General features: G+C 38.3%; 2 protein-coding genes across 2 annotated transcripts; one reads left to right on the top strand and one right to left on the bottom strand.

Moving 5' to 3' along the window:
* Positions 1-2,609: 2,609 nt before the first annotated feature.
* LOC145774466 (zinc transporter ZIP3-like) lies at positions 2,610-15,563 on the bottom strand. Its single transcript, XM_082585725.1, has 3 exons — positions 15,067-15,563; positions 10,867-10,964; positions 2,610-9,409 (listed from the first exon to the last, which is right to left on the bottom strand). The coding sequence occupies exons 1-3, from the start codon at positions 15,480-15,482 to the stop codon at positions 8,757-8,759; spliced, it is 1,167 nt and encodes a 388-aa protein (XP_082441851.1). The 5' UTR covers positions 15,483-15,563; the 3' UTR covers positions 2,610-8,756.
* LOC145764692 (general transcription factor II-I repeat domain-containing protein 2-like) lies at positions 5,371-6,639 on the top strand. The gene has a single exon (XM_082576347.1). The coding sequence runs from the start codon at positions 5,371-5,373 to the stop codon at positions 6,637-6,639; it is 1,269 nt and encodes a 422-aa protein (XP_082432473.1).
* Positions 15,564-15,825: the final 262 nt, after the last annotated feature.

The raw sequence follows: 15,825 nt of genomic DNA, 5'->3' as shown, positions 1-15,825 counted from the left end.
CAACCAATCAGAACATGTTATAAGAGGCTACCGTCCAATTGTGACTTTCTCGCACTTAGCCAGAGAGTTAATCTTTGCTTTGAACTTTATTTGGTAATTACAGAAGAAAAAAGAGCAATAGCAGTCGAACCCACGTCAATGAAATGACTACTTTCTAACCCTAACCCCTAAAAAGCCAACCAGCTGCCAACTTAGTCGGCAGCAGTGGCCGAGTGGTTAGCGAGTTGGGCTCGCAGTCGAGAGCCTGTATGTTCGACTCCACCCCCCCGCACTTGCTGTTGTTTCTCTGGGGAAGAAACTTCACTATGAGTATAATTGCCTCTACTCAGTGATCGATTTCGAGTAATGGGTAGTACCAAATTTAAGTCATAAGTAGAGTACACAACCGGAAACAGACATTGCAGTCGGCTGCAGCGTGGGTCAGGTGTACGTCGGAAGGCGTACACCGATGCATAGCGTTCAAGTCCGCTTTCTCGCAATGCAGGGTAAAAATATGAAAAACAAATAAACAAACAAACAAACAGCTGATAGAAAATCCAGCACTTGATTTGCTTTGTATCATCTTCTTTTCGCCCTTTTTCACGTCACGAAAAACGTAGTTTATGATTGGTTCGAGTTTTCATTTGCAGTGCCAGAAATATTTCTTGTTAAGTGACTACCAGTTTGCTTACCCAAAAATGCCCTTTCCGAAACGACTTGGAAACCCTATGCTTCGATCAGAAAGAAGCTGATGCTGCAATGGGGGGTCTGGGGGGCGCAGCCCCCCAGAAGTTGAAATGACTATGACGATTTTAGCCCACTGTCCAAAAATCACCCCCCCGAATTCTAAAAGTGGATAGAGCCCCTGTTTTTGGCTATCTTCAGCTTTTTGAAAATGGTTTTATTTATCTCTGACAAGTACAATATATTTTTTTGTTCATTGGCAAGTGACAGTGCAACAAACAAAATGACAGAGTCATACTTTGTTTTTTATTTCAGCATCAGAGTTCAACTGGGGTCATTTCAATTGACGACAACTGACCAGAGGCGATGAGTTCATTTCACATGTCAAAACACTAGTCTTGGTGCATTTACATTGTTACTACGCACCGTGATATTATACCAACGCTCTAACATCATCTGCTTGTTTTGTGAAGGTTTTCTGTTGTTCATCTCTACGACTCTATCAAACGCCGATGGGAAAAATATGTTTTGTACACCAATGTGACGTCTACAAGCGTTAGGAAGGGTGTGAAGAACTGCCTGAGATGATTGAAACTCGCGGTCGCGGAGAACATTTTGTGATAGTGATACTTTAGTTTGTGCTTGAAAGGCTCTGTCGCTGTAATAGATACTTTCCATGCTTTGGGTGGTTTAAGAGTTGTACCACGGACAAAGGTTTGTGGACATTTTGTTAATCTTTATCTTCCGAGTTGGACCACTGACCGATTTCTGAGAGTAAATTTTGTTTTGTTAAATTTTGTTCGTTAGGCGGCGTTAAAACGATGTATGGCAGACTGTGCTACTGTTACAGCTTACTGAACCACGAGCAAGCAAACGCTCCAAAGTTTGGAATTGCGCAGTTATGAAAACACTGCGCATACTTTAGCGGTCTTCTTGGTTTACTGATTTATTTACACAGCAAACTAAAGACGAAGTCAAAAAATTTCATGTTGATGAAAGTGATTTCTTCGTTATATTGGGCTGCACTGGTGAAAGAAAGAGAGTTTGCATCGTGAACCACGCAACTCTTCCGTAAATTTACTACACCACGTTCTCATGTCATGGTGTGTCGTTAGTCAACCGTCAACAAAGATTGATGCATTCATGAAAGAGCTTGGTGTCACTGAGATGGCTCTTTTTCGCTATTGACTTCGGTCTTCGACTACTACATGTATGGGCTACATGTCGTATTGAAGGTTCCACATGTGTTATGCAAGATCTTTCGGTTATTACACAAAACAACTATAAGAAAACAAATTTGCGTACGTGATGCGTTGCTAACGTCATTTCGAACCAACGTTTTCCGCAGTTTAGCAAAAAATTGTTGCAATTCAACCAAAACAGCAGATCAGGTGGCATTGATATGTTGTAGCAATGTCAAAAGCTTGATTACTTTTTTGTTTGTTTATAGTACTTGCGGTGGCTATAACTGCTCACTTCGAGACTTTTAGTTCTACTAGCTACAACGAACATTTTTTCCTACTGACAATTTTGGTCCAGCGACACAGCCGCATAAAGAGTTTATTTGGCAATTGATTTACGATCAAGATATTTCACACGAATCAACACTTTGCAATGAAATAAGATTGTTGCTACCGAACACGATGGTCTGGTTTGTATCAACAATAAAGATTCCTTTGTGTCACACAGATTAACAGTAATAGTAGTGAAAGTTGTTAGTTTGCATTGGTTGCGTGTAAAAGAGCAACTCTTGCTCGTTGAGTGAGCTCAGGTTGGGACAGATTTTCACCAAAACGAAACGTCTCGACATGCGTTAGAAATTAACGCAAGAATCGGGTAAAGTCAGGTAAAATTTGATTTAGTGTGGAAGTTCCCTGATAACTAAAGGTACGTTTACACGCAGCATATGTTTTAACGAGTGTTGATTGCACATAAACAACAAAATCTTGCCTTGTGTAGTCCTCTCAGCAAGTAAAAGATTTTGCCAGTACGTTTCAAACGGGGAGTAAAATTGCTTACACAAAATAAAATCAACTACATCAATTCAATGTCAGCAGTCATGCAAAAAAACAAAAACACAAATGATGAGGACGTCCCCACGGAATGTGTGCAGGTCCTTGAAAAGAATCTCAAGTCAGCAAATAAATCATCTTTGCGTTGGTTTAAAGTCCATGGTTTAAACATTGTGGACGTTCAAATCAATGTAAAGCAAGATTTGTTTGCATTGAAACTAACCGCAAGGAAGAAGCAGGTGAACAAAAATAATTGGTTTGTGTTTAAAAATGTTGCCCAGGAAATAAGAAGGCAACAGATTTAAAAATTTTGATATTTACCTCAAAAACACTGTTTACAAATGCTGAACAAACAGAATGAAGGAAAAGCTAATTGATTGCTGGAAATACAATTACTCTTCAAAGTTAGCATTATGGAAAAATGGCTATTACATATTTCTATGATCTGTTTGCTTCAAATGCCATTTTAAAGTTTTAGACAAAACCACAACTGTTCGACCTAGTCCCGATACATACAGTAAACACATTTCATTCCATTTTTTTTTCATCACAGGAAGACGAATTAAAAATTGCAAAATTCAGTCAGACGCTGACATGATTGTTTCTACTTCTTAGCTTGCCTATCCCGATAAAATCCGTCCTTTTTCAATTACGTCAACAGACGTTGAAACAACGTACTGTAAAAAAAAGGGAATTTGCTATCCAAGTGAAAAAGCAAGGTGATACAATATCTTTCAAGTTGCATCTGATTTTAGTTCTTGAAATGGAAGACGCAAAAACCAACAATCATAAAACAACTTTGTAACTCAGAGGATGACAGTAGATGATAAACTGATACTCTCAAAAACAAACGGTTTTATCAAAACAATTAGCATCCCTAACAAAACTACGGACACCAATCTTCAAGAATGCAGGAACAAATCAGGCAATCAATTGTAATTGCGCTTCATTACACAGAATTTAGTCATCAAAACAAGCCGATTACTCAGACATGCTTATTTTCAAAAAGTAGGCTATGTGCTATGAAATATATGACGGATGTTCATCAGAAATAATATGAACCGTATTTCAATATCCCTTCGTAAAAGAAGCAGGTTGCTTTTTCATTCCTTAAAATACTTTAAATCAAATAAAAACAGCAGTTTTGTTGTAAGGAAACTTGTTTTAACCTCTTTCTAACATCTTACCTAAAACGCCGATGGACTGGCTCATAGCCATCTTCAGTTAGAACAGGGGTGGGCGAACTACGGCCCGCGGGCCGCATGCGGCCCGCGAGACCATTTTATGCGGCCCGCCGGCACTTGCAGAAACTACTACTCATCACTTATTGTTTTAATTAAACAGGTTACATGACAAAATATTATTCCCTTTACGAGTGTGTTTTTCTCTTCAGTTTCAGTGCGTAAACACACACACGTCAGTCGCGCATGTATTGCAACATGCTCTCACGCATTGTTTGATTCAATTGTTTGATCATAAAATACAAATACGGTAGCGGCTACCATCAGGGTTGCCAGATTGGCCTTTTTACGGCCAAATGTCAGAAATTTGGCCTTTTTGAAAAGTGTTTGGCTGGACAATTTTTGTTTGGCCGCTTGGCCTTTTTTTGGCCTTTTTTAGTTTCCCGATTGGCATTTGTTTGGCCTTTTTTTCTTTTGGTTTTCATAGTTCTTTTGGTTATTCCTAGCAACAGTGAAAAGTTTTGGTGTAGCGTTTTACATCATGCCCATTTCAAAGACCTTGCTAGCTATGCTTTAACATGTCTCTGCATCCCTGTCAGTAATGCAGTAGTAGAGAGGATTTTTCATTACTTACTGCAGTGAAAAAAAAACACGAAACAAAATGCAGACTGAGCTTTTGGAAACGATTTTGCGAATACAAATGGACATGCTGCTGAATGGAAAATGTTGCACAAACTTTGATGCCAGACTGCCAGTGCCATAATGATAAGGCGTTTCACATCTGATATTGTTTATGGTGAAACTAGCAGTAACGAAATGGCAGAGGCGCTAGCATTCCTAGAATAGTAAGGAGTGTTCATTGTGGAAGGATGTTGGACATAAATGCAATTGATTTCTCTGATTTTGCAGTGTTGGGTGTTTAATGTAGCCTACAAGTAATTGTATTGGGTATAAATATTGTATACTATTTCATATTGCATTAAGTGATATGCCAATATTAACTCCTTCTCACTAGTCACCAGGGTCTCACTGGTGGACGTTAATGGTGTTTTAGTCTACAGGATGATGCTTAGCCTAATGTTGTATGCATATTTCAGTTGTATTGTAATTGTTTCCATGCCTATCTGTTTGCATTTTATGGATTGCATTTTTTCAGGAATTTTACTAAGCGATTCTTCTTTAACAGATAACATGTAAAACAATAGAAACTGGGTAAATATTATATAATTTTTGTTGAAAGTAAGTGCAAAAACACCACTGATTTCAACAAAGAGAATAAAACCTCAGGTTTGGCCTTTTTTTCTATAATTTGGCCTTTTTTGGGAATGCATTTGGCCTTTTTTGTTTTATCAATCTGGCAACCCTGGCTACCATAGGCCTACCAGTACTTCTACTTTCCTCAAAATAGCTTTTCATTGTTATTTGAGACGCACAGTTTAATAGTTTAATGTTTTCTACTTCGACAGGATTTTTGTTAAAAAATAAAAGATTTATATTTTTACTCTGTTAAAATAATGAGTGCTGTTAAGAAGCGAAAGATTGAAGACGAAAGTCGTGTTTTCAATAAGGAATGGACTGTTAAATACTATTTTATCGAAATTGGGAATAAAGCAGTTTGCTTGTTGTGCCGTGAGTCCGTGGCTGTTTTCAAAGAGTACAATTTAAAAAGACACAATCAAACCAAGCACGCAAACTTTGGACAAAATTTTACCAGTGAAGAAAGAAAACGGAAATGCCAAGAGCTAGTGAACAAGCTGAAGAAACAACAGAGTGTTTTCACCAAACAGTCGACCATACAAGAGGCTGCAACGGAAGCCAGTTTTATGGTTTCTTATAAACTTGCAAAAACGAACAAGCCGTTTTCAGACGGTGAGTTTATCAAGGAATGCATTTCTGACGTAGCTAATATCATGTGTCCAGAACAGAAAACCAAAATGGATAGCATTGCCCTATCGAGGAGAACTGTGGTTAGACGTGTTGGAAAAATAAGTGACGATCTCATGAGTCAACTGAAGGATACAAGCAAACAGTTTGTGTGGTATTCGCTTGCATTGGATGAAAGCACCGATGTACAAGACACTGCACAGTTGTTGGTATTTATAAGGGGAATGGATGCTAATTTTCAACTGACTGAAGAGCTACTTAGTGTCGAGTCCCTAAAAGACAGAACAACTGGTAAGGACTTGTTTCGTGCTGTTGAAAACTGTATTGCAAGAACTGGGCTGGAGTGGAATAAAATGGCAAGTGTAACAACTGATGGAGCTCGTGCTTTGACAGGAAAAAATGTAGGGCTGTTGAAGTTGATGAATGACAAGATCAAAGCAGAACATCCTGGCCATGCTCTCATACCACTTCACTGCGTCATCCATCAAGAAAGTCTGTGTAAAGGTGCACTGAACATTAAGCACGTTACTGATTCAATTGTCAATGTTGTCAATCTTATCAGAGCCAGGGGGCTTAACCACAGGCAGTTCCGGGCATTGCTGGCAGATTTAGAAACTGAATATTTGGATGTCCTCTACCACAACCATGTCCGCTGGCTGAGCCTGGGCAAAGTATTGAGGAGAGTGTGGGAGCTAAGAGAAGAAATCGTGATGTTCCTGGAAATGAAAAGCATTCACTGTGATTTTAGTACGAACATAGTTGATGAAGAGTGGAGGTTGGACTTTAGGTTTGCCATTGATATCATGCAAAAGTTGAACGAATTGAATGTAAAACTTCAGGGCAATGGTTTATTTGCACACGAGATGTACGACACGTCCACGTTAAATCATTCCAAATGAAGCTGTCATTGTTCCTCAGACAAGCTGGTAACAACAGGTTTTGTCACTTTCCTTTGCTGAAAGAAGCAAACATTTCTGGTGAACTTGCAGCAAAGTATAAAGTTCAGTTGGATACCTTGGCTATCGAATTTGGCAGAAGGTTCCAAGACTTAAAGAACCTGGAACCGCAGTTTAATATGCTCAGCTCTCCATTCACTACAGAAATTTATTCGGCCCCTGAGGATTTACAGCTGGAACTGCTGGACTTGCAAGCAAATAATAACTTGAAAGAGAAGTTTAAGTCAGATTCACTGCCTGACTTTTACAAGTCATTGTCTGACGATTTGTTTCCAAACTTAAAAAACTTTGCTGCTAAGTTTTTGACACTGTTTGGATCCACATACATATGCGAACAAGCATTTTCTTGTTTAAAAATAAACAAGTCGAAGAACAGGTCTTTGCTGACAGACACCAACTTGCATGATGTTATGAGGATATCTACCAGCAAACTTGCTCCCAATTTGCAGAAGATTGTGAAAAACTGTGAACAGTTGCACAAGTCTCATTAACTTATGTGATGATGATTGCGTAGCTTAAAACGTAACTGAGTGTGAAATACAAAAATTGTATTTAATATGAATATGCGTTAATTACACACCGGGAAAATTTTCCTACTTTGTAATGAGAGTGTGCGGCCCCCCGGCTGCAACATTTTTTCAAATGTGGCCCTCAGTACAAAAAGTTTGCCCACCCCTGAGTTAGAAGAAGGTCAGGTCATTTAGGCCAGGTCATGATCTACCTGAGGATCGTCATGACCTAGCCTAAAAAAATTCTCAATTGTTCAAGCAGATGTTTGAATGTCCAAAAGCACATAAAAAAGGATGAATCAGACACCTTTTTTCTACCACAGATGTCTACAGTGACGCAAAATCACTAATTTTATGATATCGAAATGTTGAAATAGTTCACAGTCACATGCTTTATCAACCTGCACATCTTATTAAAATCAATACCCATTTTCTTAAAAAAAATGACATCACGAGAAACCAGTTGGTCTATAGTTAAAGCAAATCGGAAATACGCAAGGCAACATAAACGTAGTAACATGAAACTTTTGGCAGCTTGAAACAAAAGTTTGTAGTTTGATTGACAGCTGGCAAATCTTTAAAAGAAAATTTGTTTCTAATCAATACTGATAAAATATTCAATGCAGTTTTCCATGTACTTTCTAAAATTCTTGTTTCACTATTGTACATTCAATTGATAGGAAGAAATGTCATGAATTGCAGGATAAAAATAGTTTGCAAAATCGAACGGAACGAACAAAGTAGTTGTTTCCAGCTTGCTAAACCTGCTTTTTTTTACATTAATTCAACGTCTACATGTGTTACATTGAGCCAATGAAAAAAAAAGGATTTGACTTGGCTGGGTACAAATCGGAAAACTTCCGGTATAAAGCAAGCATTATTGAAGTAAGAGCAATCCACAGATGGGGTTCAATCCACAGATTGGTTGGAGAATATCGCACATTCATCTATTTCAAGTTAAATCTGTTCCACGCACATTGCACATCATTGTTATATGATAGTGAACACGGATGCAATCGATTATGGAAGGTTCGTAATTTAAAACTCCTACCACGTTGTAACGTCTGTTCACGCCATAAACCATGCCATAAACAACCAACCGCCGGTTTATTCCGCCTGTGGTGCTTTATTGAACATCTTGTAATATGCGCTGTTTGGAGGCCAATTGCAATGCTTCTACAGTAATTGCTAGTTGTGTGAGAATATGAAGACCTGGAATACCACTTTCAACTCATGTCATAGGTACTGGGTAGTTCTCTAACATAAGAAGGGAAGGTTTGGATAAGATGCCACTGTTGGTGAGATTGATTTCTTCTCACCAGACTCTTCACTACAGACATTGCAACATCGTTGGAGCACTATGACACTGAACAACCATAGACGGTCGAGACTACCCATACTGGCACAGTATTTTCAATCATGTATTGTGGGAGCTACCACCGCAGTACAACTGGATCAAAGCCAAATGACTTTAACAAAGTGTCATTAATACGGGAGATATAATTGAACCAGTGTTTCTGTACAAAAGAGACTGAAGTTTCAAAGTTTTAATCATCCGTGTTGTGCAAAGAACGACCCCAGAACAGCTCCGTAACCGACAAATAGAGACAAGACTTTTGCAAACCGATTACCATGAGAATCAAATTCCTTAACGAGAACTTCAAAGAATGTGATGTATAAAAAGGTTCCTGTCGCTATTGCTTGCAGTATGGCGTTGACAAGCACAATCGCATGGTCATCTCCTCCATACTTTTTTATGATTAGTCCTGTGGCTATTCCAATAGGAGAGGCTAAAGCAAATATTAAAGCGGCTGCCAAGATTTTTTTAGCTGGTTGTTTGGTACGTACCAAATTGGTACCCATACTGAATCCCATAAGGGATTTGTGGAAGAGAACAGCAACAAATATTGCAACAACGCTTCCAACTGAATCTTGCAATCCTATGGCTACTCCCTCCAGAAGAGAATGCAGCGACAACGTGGCTACAAGCATGAGGGAACGGATTCCAGAATGATCATGTTCTGGTTTCGCGTCGATGCTGTCACTTGATCCACTGGTGTTAGAGCTAGAAGTGAGATGAACGTGGGTGTCTCCATTACCAATGGTTGCTGCTCCAACAACCCCCATTTCCATTGTACAGGCTTCTGCAAGACGTAGCGCCTTTTTCTTTTGTCTCCAATGGTTGAACGAATGAGCGGTTTGCTCTGCAAATAAAAAACAACATAACTATATTACTACACAATTTAGCAGCCAATCAAATCAATGATTTGCAAAAGCGCCATGCGGTTGCTTTGCCATGTTCAGGTATGGACATTCGTAACCAACACACGACCACTCAACTAATCAGCAAACAACTGCTGTTGTTTTTTTTTACATCTTTTTTCCCCAGCAACGCAAATTTGCTGGCTGGGTAGGCTACTTCAAACCGCTCGCTTGTTGTGAGTGTTGATTGTACGCTGGATATAAGATTCAACATTTCAAGATTTTTGTTGACTAAAGAATGGATTTGAAAGCAGCCCTGCCAAACGCACTGGTGGCAACATTAAGCATATTCTAATTTCACTCATTTACAATGACTCACACCAAGCAACGATAAAATACAGTGAGAACAAGCAACAGGTTGTCCATAATAATGAGATGATTTTTTTATTGTTGGTCTGCAGCCCTCAAGGGTTTTAGTGATAGCACGTTTTTTAAATTTACGATGTAATAGCTTTTTTAGTTCAACAGATGTTCATTGTTCACTCCATACGGACGAAAAACTTAAATAGTACGTTTTCAGTTTCACTTGACCTGATATTAAAACAGACAAGCCATCACTCTCAAAATCAGAAGCGAAGACACTGACTCCTTGAAATGGGTTAAATGTTTGCTGATACAAAACAATGGTCTGCATAATATTTGTGCACAAACTGGGTTGGGGGTAAGTGGAGCAAAACTTGCTTTTTTGCAACGTTTGCTAGCTAAAAAACTAAACAAACTGGTTTGTTTCAACTTCTGTAGCCTATACGCTGAATTAACGTTAAAAAAAGCGTACATGCTTGCTGGGTTGAACCTTCACTCGAATCAAAGTACAGTCAACCACATGCCACAACAAATCGATGGGAAATGTAAGATGTGCAAGCTTTGCATTCCATAGTTTGTTAACGCCCTGAAGGTAAACTAGATCAAAGAGTGTCGATGCCAATGAACTGCAATTATATTGATTCATCGTGCAACAATGCTGACACAACGTGATGGTAGTAATCAATTCGCCTCAGGTAATACTTTGTCGAAAAGACGTCGTTATCATGAAGGCGCTACTTATCTTATAAACATCCGTCTGTTTTTACATTAATTCAACGTCTACAGACGTGTGCAGGAAGAGCGATTTACCTGACGTCAGCACAAGGTTGAGTACTACAATTGCCAGTTGGATTTCAAACTGTCACAAAATTTGAAGCAAGATTTTGCATCATTTCAGCAATTGACATTGGTAATTCCATCAAGTTTTAAACTTTGATATTCATTAACCATCCACGTATGAATAATGAACAAACCATTTTATGTTGTCACCAATCTGACAACCAACAATGTAAAGAGATGTCGTATTAACATTCAACATGCGTATCAAATATGAGTAAATTCAGACAACATCAGGAGGTGTTTCAAATTAACATACCTACACACAAGATAAAGAAAAGACCGCACACCACAATGATCTCGGCTATGGGCATGGGATCTTGCTCCGATACTGCTTCTGCTGATGTGTTTCCTGGGCTGCAAAGAATAAATGTAGATGTTACATTGATCTTGAAATATTGAGAAATATTTTCTTATGATGCAAACTCTGCTTCTGCAAGCTATATGCAGAAGAAGGGCCTAGTTGCATCTAAAGAAAAATAATTTATTGCCTTCATCACCAACAGCGCTCACAAGAGACTTGAAGGAAATGTATTTTGAGCTTGCAAATTAACATGGCAGCAACCAGCAATGAATTGAAGCAGCAATTAAAGTGCTGTTGATAAATAAGCGCGTTCATAAAGCAAGTGCGTTTCTCATTCTGTATGACACATGTCGAAAAGAAAGAAGTTCAAGAACACAAAGATGGAATTCCTGCTTTCAGCAAAGTATCCTTAGCATGGATATTGTGAGTGATTGTGTAACTGTAACGGTTCATCCAGGAACTCAAACGAGGTCATATGTCGCATTTACGGACACTTTGAACAACCAGCACAGTCTTCTGAGGTTGACACATGCCTTTACAATATTTTAAAGAAATTTGTAGGTTACAAGAACTTTTATCTAGTGTGATGATCTGATTTAGTCATGGCAAACAAGAAAATGCAGTGCCATTACTATGTACAATGTTGCCAGACTTGGTAAGAATGTCTTGCACCATATTTTGAAACAAGCATAGCATTACCAGTTCTTGTGCCTACTGGATTGCAGTGAAGACCTGATTAAGTTGTTGTTGATACTGTAGTGACTGTGACTTGACATGTGCACACAGCCGCACACAATGACATCATCACTCAACACACTGACTTCAAAACGCTATTAACATAGATAGTTGAGTCAAAATCCCACACATTCTATGGAGTAGGCCTATAGTCTTAAAAAACATATCAGGTGATACATTGCGCAAACAATGAATTCATCAACCAGTGGAGGTTTTTGTTTTGCAATGACAGAAAGAAGGAACGACAAATACGTTTCATGTCTTTGTATGTAATGTCAAGTTAAAATAAAATTGAAACATTAGATGCGTCATCGATGTTGTTTATTACTGCCAAGTTTAGCCCATTGGAGTGTCAAAAGGTGACACATAAACCACCGCAACTTCTAAGCAAGATTTGTATTTATTCTACGTGGACCGGCATTGAATCAACACACTTTTGAAAAGAATTTTGTGATTGTTTGGGAGGGTAGCCACACAGCAGTCATAAATAAGCGGTTTCGAGCGTCTCTCGCCAAACGAGTTATATTGACTATATTATTAGCCTTTGGTAAAAAGATGCTGGTTCCAGGAATTCTATAATCAAGCATTGATCGAATTGCTTTCAAGACTTCGTTCACATGAACTGCGGCTGCAGTCACTGGTATGCCAAAGGGTTGCCTTACTTTTGGCTGCACCAAGTGAATAAATGTGAAAAAATAATCGCTTTATGAGAGCTGCATGCGCTTTCGTGTTGTTGTGGACTGTGGATCCTAATGGATACGAGAGCCTAGACACATTTGCAAACTGTCTCAGGAAATCAATTATATCAAAATTCAGTGGCACAAAAGATCACACGGAAAGAAACGTGTTGAAAAGTCTAACATATATCTTTAAAACAGAATCGTTAACAGTTTGTTTAATTAGTAAATAAATGAATTGTTTTGAGCTTTGATTGCGCCACCGCTACTGTTTTTCTCACATATATGTTGTAGTAGCAAACAAGTCAGCAAATCCACAGATGGGTGTTATTGATTGGGTACAGCTTGTTCTTGATTTACCACTTGTTGGTGTCAAAATACACGCTATTTTCGTCTTTTTTGTTGTTTGTACCACTCAATTGCTGTTGAAAAAGACATAACAAAACAACGAAGACACAGCCACCAACCAGACACACGGCCTACCAAGCTGAAGTCATAAAAAACTTGTTTTGAACAGTTCCAATTGGAAACAGCTGCTGGTTAGTTGATAGGCTGTTCGTGAAACATTTATTCCACCATGGCAAAAGGCAAAATCTGTGTTGTTGCTGACACTTGCCAAACTTTCAACCTTGACAACAACCGTTATTCTACATTGCTTCAACGTTTGCAAACCTTTACCAACATAACCTTTTTGCCAGAAAACCATCAGCACGATGACGTCACTTCAGTAGCAAGCAAAAAGGATGGAAGTCGTATTTTTCTGAATTGAACTGACAAACAAACACAATGCAGATTTGAAGTGATCATGTTTGTTTTATGATCAAATTTATGTGACGCCTGCAACAAAATTCTGGGCATAGACAGGTAATAAATATGTTCACGTAGGCATGCCAATAAGTTGATTTATGAGTCTATTGTGGTGGAGCGGTTTTTGCTACCTAATTAGTAGAACGAAGTTCTAATGATTTGTTGGATGCTGACTTACAGCTTTGTGTGTGAGCTGCGTTTGTGTCTCGGGAGAATAATGCCATTCAGGTGCAAAAGCGCGTAATTTGTTTTACAGTGGCGTCAAATCAACGCATAATGACGTTTCATTTTCTCACTTTGGCATTACCACAATGTTTGTGTCAAAGAGTGGCATCATGTCTACGAAGATATGACTCAGAAACGATGATGAAATTCTGACGTGCATTAGAGAGGATTACAACCACGTTGCAGTAATTTAAACTCTTTGTGCTGTGAGTGCAACTTCATCGGCCTTACTCTGTCAAATTAACGTTGCCAAACGTCAAATTAAAGAAAAAACAACAATTGAAAAGCAGCGTTGTTGTTCTGAGCTTGCATGCTATGGCTCGACTCTGACTAAACTGAGAGCAAAACTTTCAAGTCATAGGTCAGCGCTGCTAGCTTGAGTATGCCACCGAAATTAAAATTTGCAATCGAAAAAATGATTTTAAGAGAAACACTTATCGTGTCATTTCGATATATTCCTTATGAAAATCCCGGTTGCTTCCGCTTGGTTAAGTTTTGTAACGCTGCTTCCATGTGATCAGAAGTTAATTCAACAAACAATGGTTAATTCTATTCCATGTGCAGTAAGTACATATCCAACGAAAGGACAAATGAAATGTTTGAAAACTCATATTTTGGACACCTCGGTAAAGTGGTGCGCTGATGTTGAAAGTATGTTAGGTTGGAGATTGATGAAGTCGGCTCAAAATTGTCAAAGTGTTTGCGCAAAAAACACTCAACAGCAGCTCTAAACGATGTCATGACTCTACTTGAGTTTGGGTTTGTATATATGGGCTGGTAAACAGTTGATATTGCTACAATGTCCATGAAATCAGATGACGTACAAGACAAGTAAATTGTATTTACTGTTATGATATTTCTTATCCAAAGAAAGCAAAAAATAAATTATTCATCGGCATCAGACAAACAATCCGCTTCAATGATTGCAGTTTTCTGTTGAAAATTATCCGCTACTTTGAACTATCGATGCATTTGTGACTTATACTTTGATATTGTACTGTATATCGGCTATCCCATGGAAATTCGTTTGCATTTAAACCATAGAAAGAAAGTCAAACTGGTTACGACTTTTAATGCCGAATATACGATTATTACATTAAATCAAATATAGTTATTATTACTATCTGAATCCTTAACAGCCTGTTTCACCTTTAACGGATTATCAGAAGGGTCTTATTCAAATAGAATTATTACATTATGTAGGAAAGTATATTTGGAACCGCTAAAAGAGTCAATTGTTAATTTTGATTAAATCTAAATTGTATGAACCATGGCTTCATAAAGGCAAAATGCAAGTACTGTATAACGTAAAAATATAAGAAGAAAATTTGTACTTGTACAACAATGTAAGATTAAATTAATGCTTATCATGAAGTCTCTTTGCATTTACGCACAATATCATCTTTAGCATCGATGGGCCACCAGATCTGAACCCATAGAAAAAAACGTACAATATAAACGACTAAAAAATTGAATGAGGCTGTTCACCAGGCATTAAATTCTGTGTTTTGCCATGCTAGACAGGTAGTCACTACCTGGTCTAGCCCCCTGAAGAAGTCAGTCGTGTCTGATTGACGAAACGTCGGAATAAAAGCAGATTGTCACTGTATACATCTTGTGATAGTTTAGCTTAATTTGCACAAGTAGAACATCCTATAACATTTAATATAAACGACTAGTTAAGTTTTTTGATTAATTGTAAGCAACTTACCGCTCGGTGAGCAAAGGCCATCTAATGTCAAAAACCTCGAAGCTCTCTCGGATTTCAGGAAGCAATCCATTGAAACTGGTTCCCAAGAAGATGCCTCCAGCAAAACAGTTAAGCATACTCATGATCATCCTCGTCCGAGATTTTGATCTCTGCCGTTGTGAAGAGGTAGTTTTAATGCTACCAGTATCAAGAGGGGCCTTGTTCTCATGATTGTTGGTAGTGAAATGATTGAGATTGTTGTTTTTTGTGCAACACCAAACGCCTCCCAAAAACGGAGTGTCTTCCCCGCTCGAATGTCGTCTGCGCTTTCTTCTCCGAGATGTAAGTTTAAAGCACAATAGAGGCAAAAGAGCTGCAAACAATGTTGTAAATAGCAGCCCAAATATGATCAAGATCTTGGTAACTAACACTTCCATGATTCTGCCACGTTTACTTTTTACAGTTTCACAAACAAGTCATGACAAACCTACTGATTCATTACACAGCTTCCTATAGCATGGTCTAAAAATAAACAAAGTGAAAAATGTTGCGCCGTACAGGTCATGCAGTCAGTAGGCTATGGTGCTTTATCCCATGTGATGTAACACCATGTTTGAAAAGAACTCTGAACTTTTATAAACAATTATAATATTATTTTAGGCTGAAATGAGGCAAATTCTTGCAATGAATTACAAAGCACACACAAAAAGCTACAAATCCGAGACAAAAAAACAATAGCAACAGTCAGGTATTTACCTTCAATGCATCATTAAAAAAAAC

The sequence above is a fragment of the Aplidium turbinatum genome, chromosome 1, assembly GCF_918807975.1.
Source record: "Aplidium turbinatum chromosome 1, kaAplTurb1.1, whole genome shotgun sequence".
In the NCBI taxonomy this organism is placed as follows: Eukaryota; Metazoa; Chordata; class Ascidiacea; order Aplousobranchia; family Polyclinidae; genus Aplidium; species Aplidium turbinatum.
This window is presented reverse-complemented; position numbering and strand designations above follow the sequence as displayed.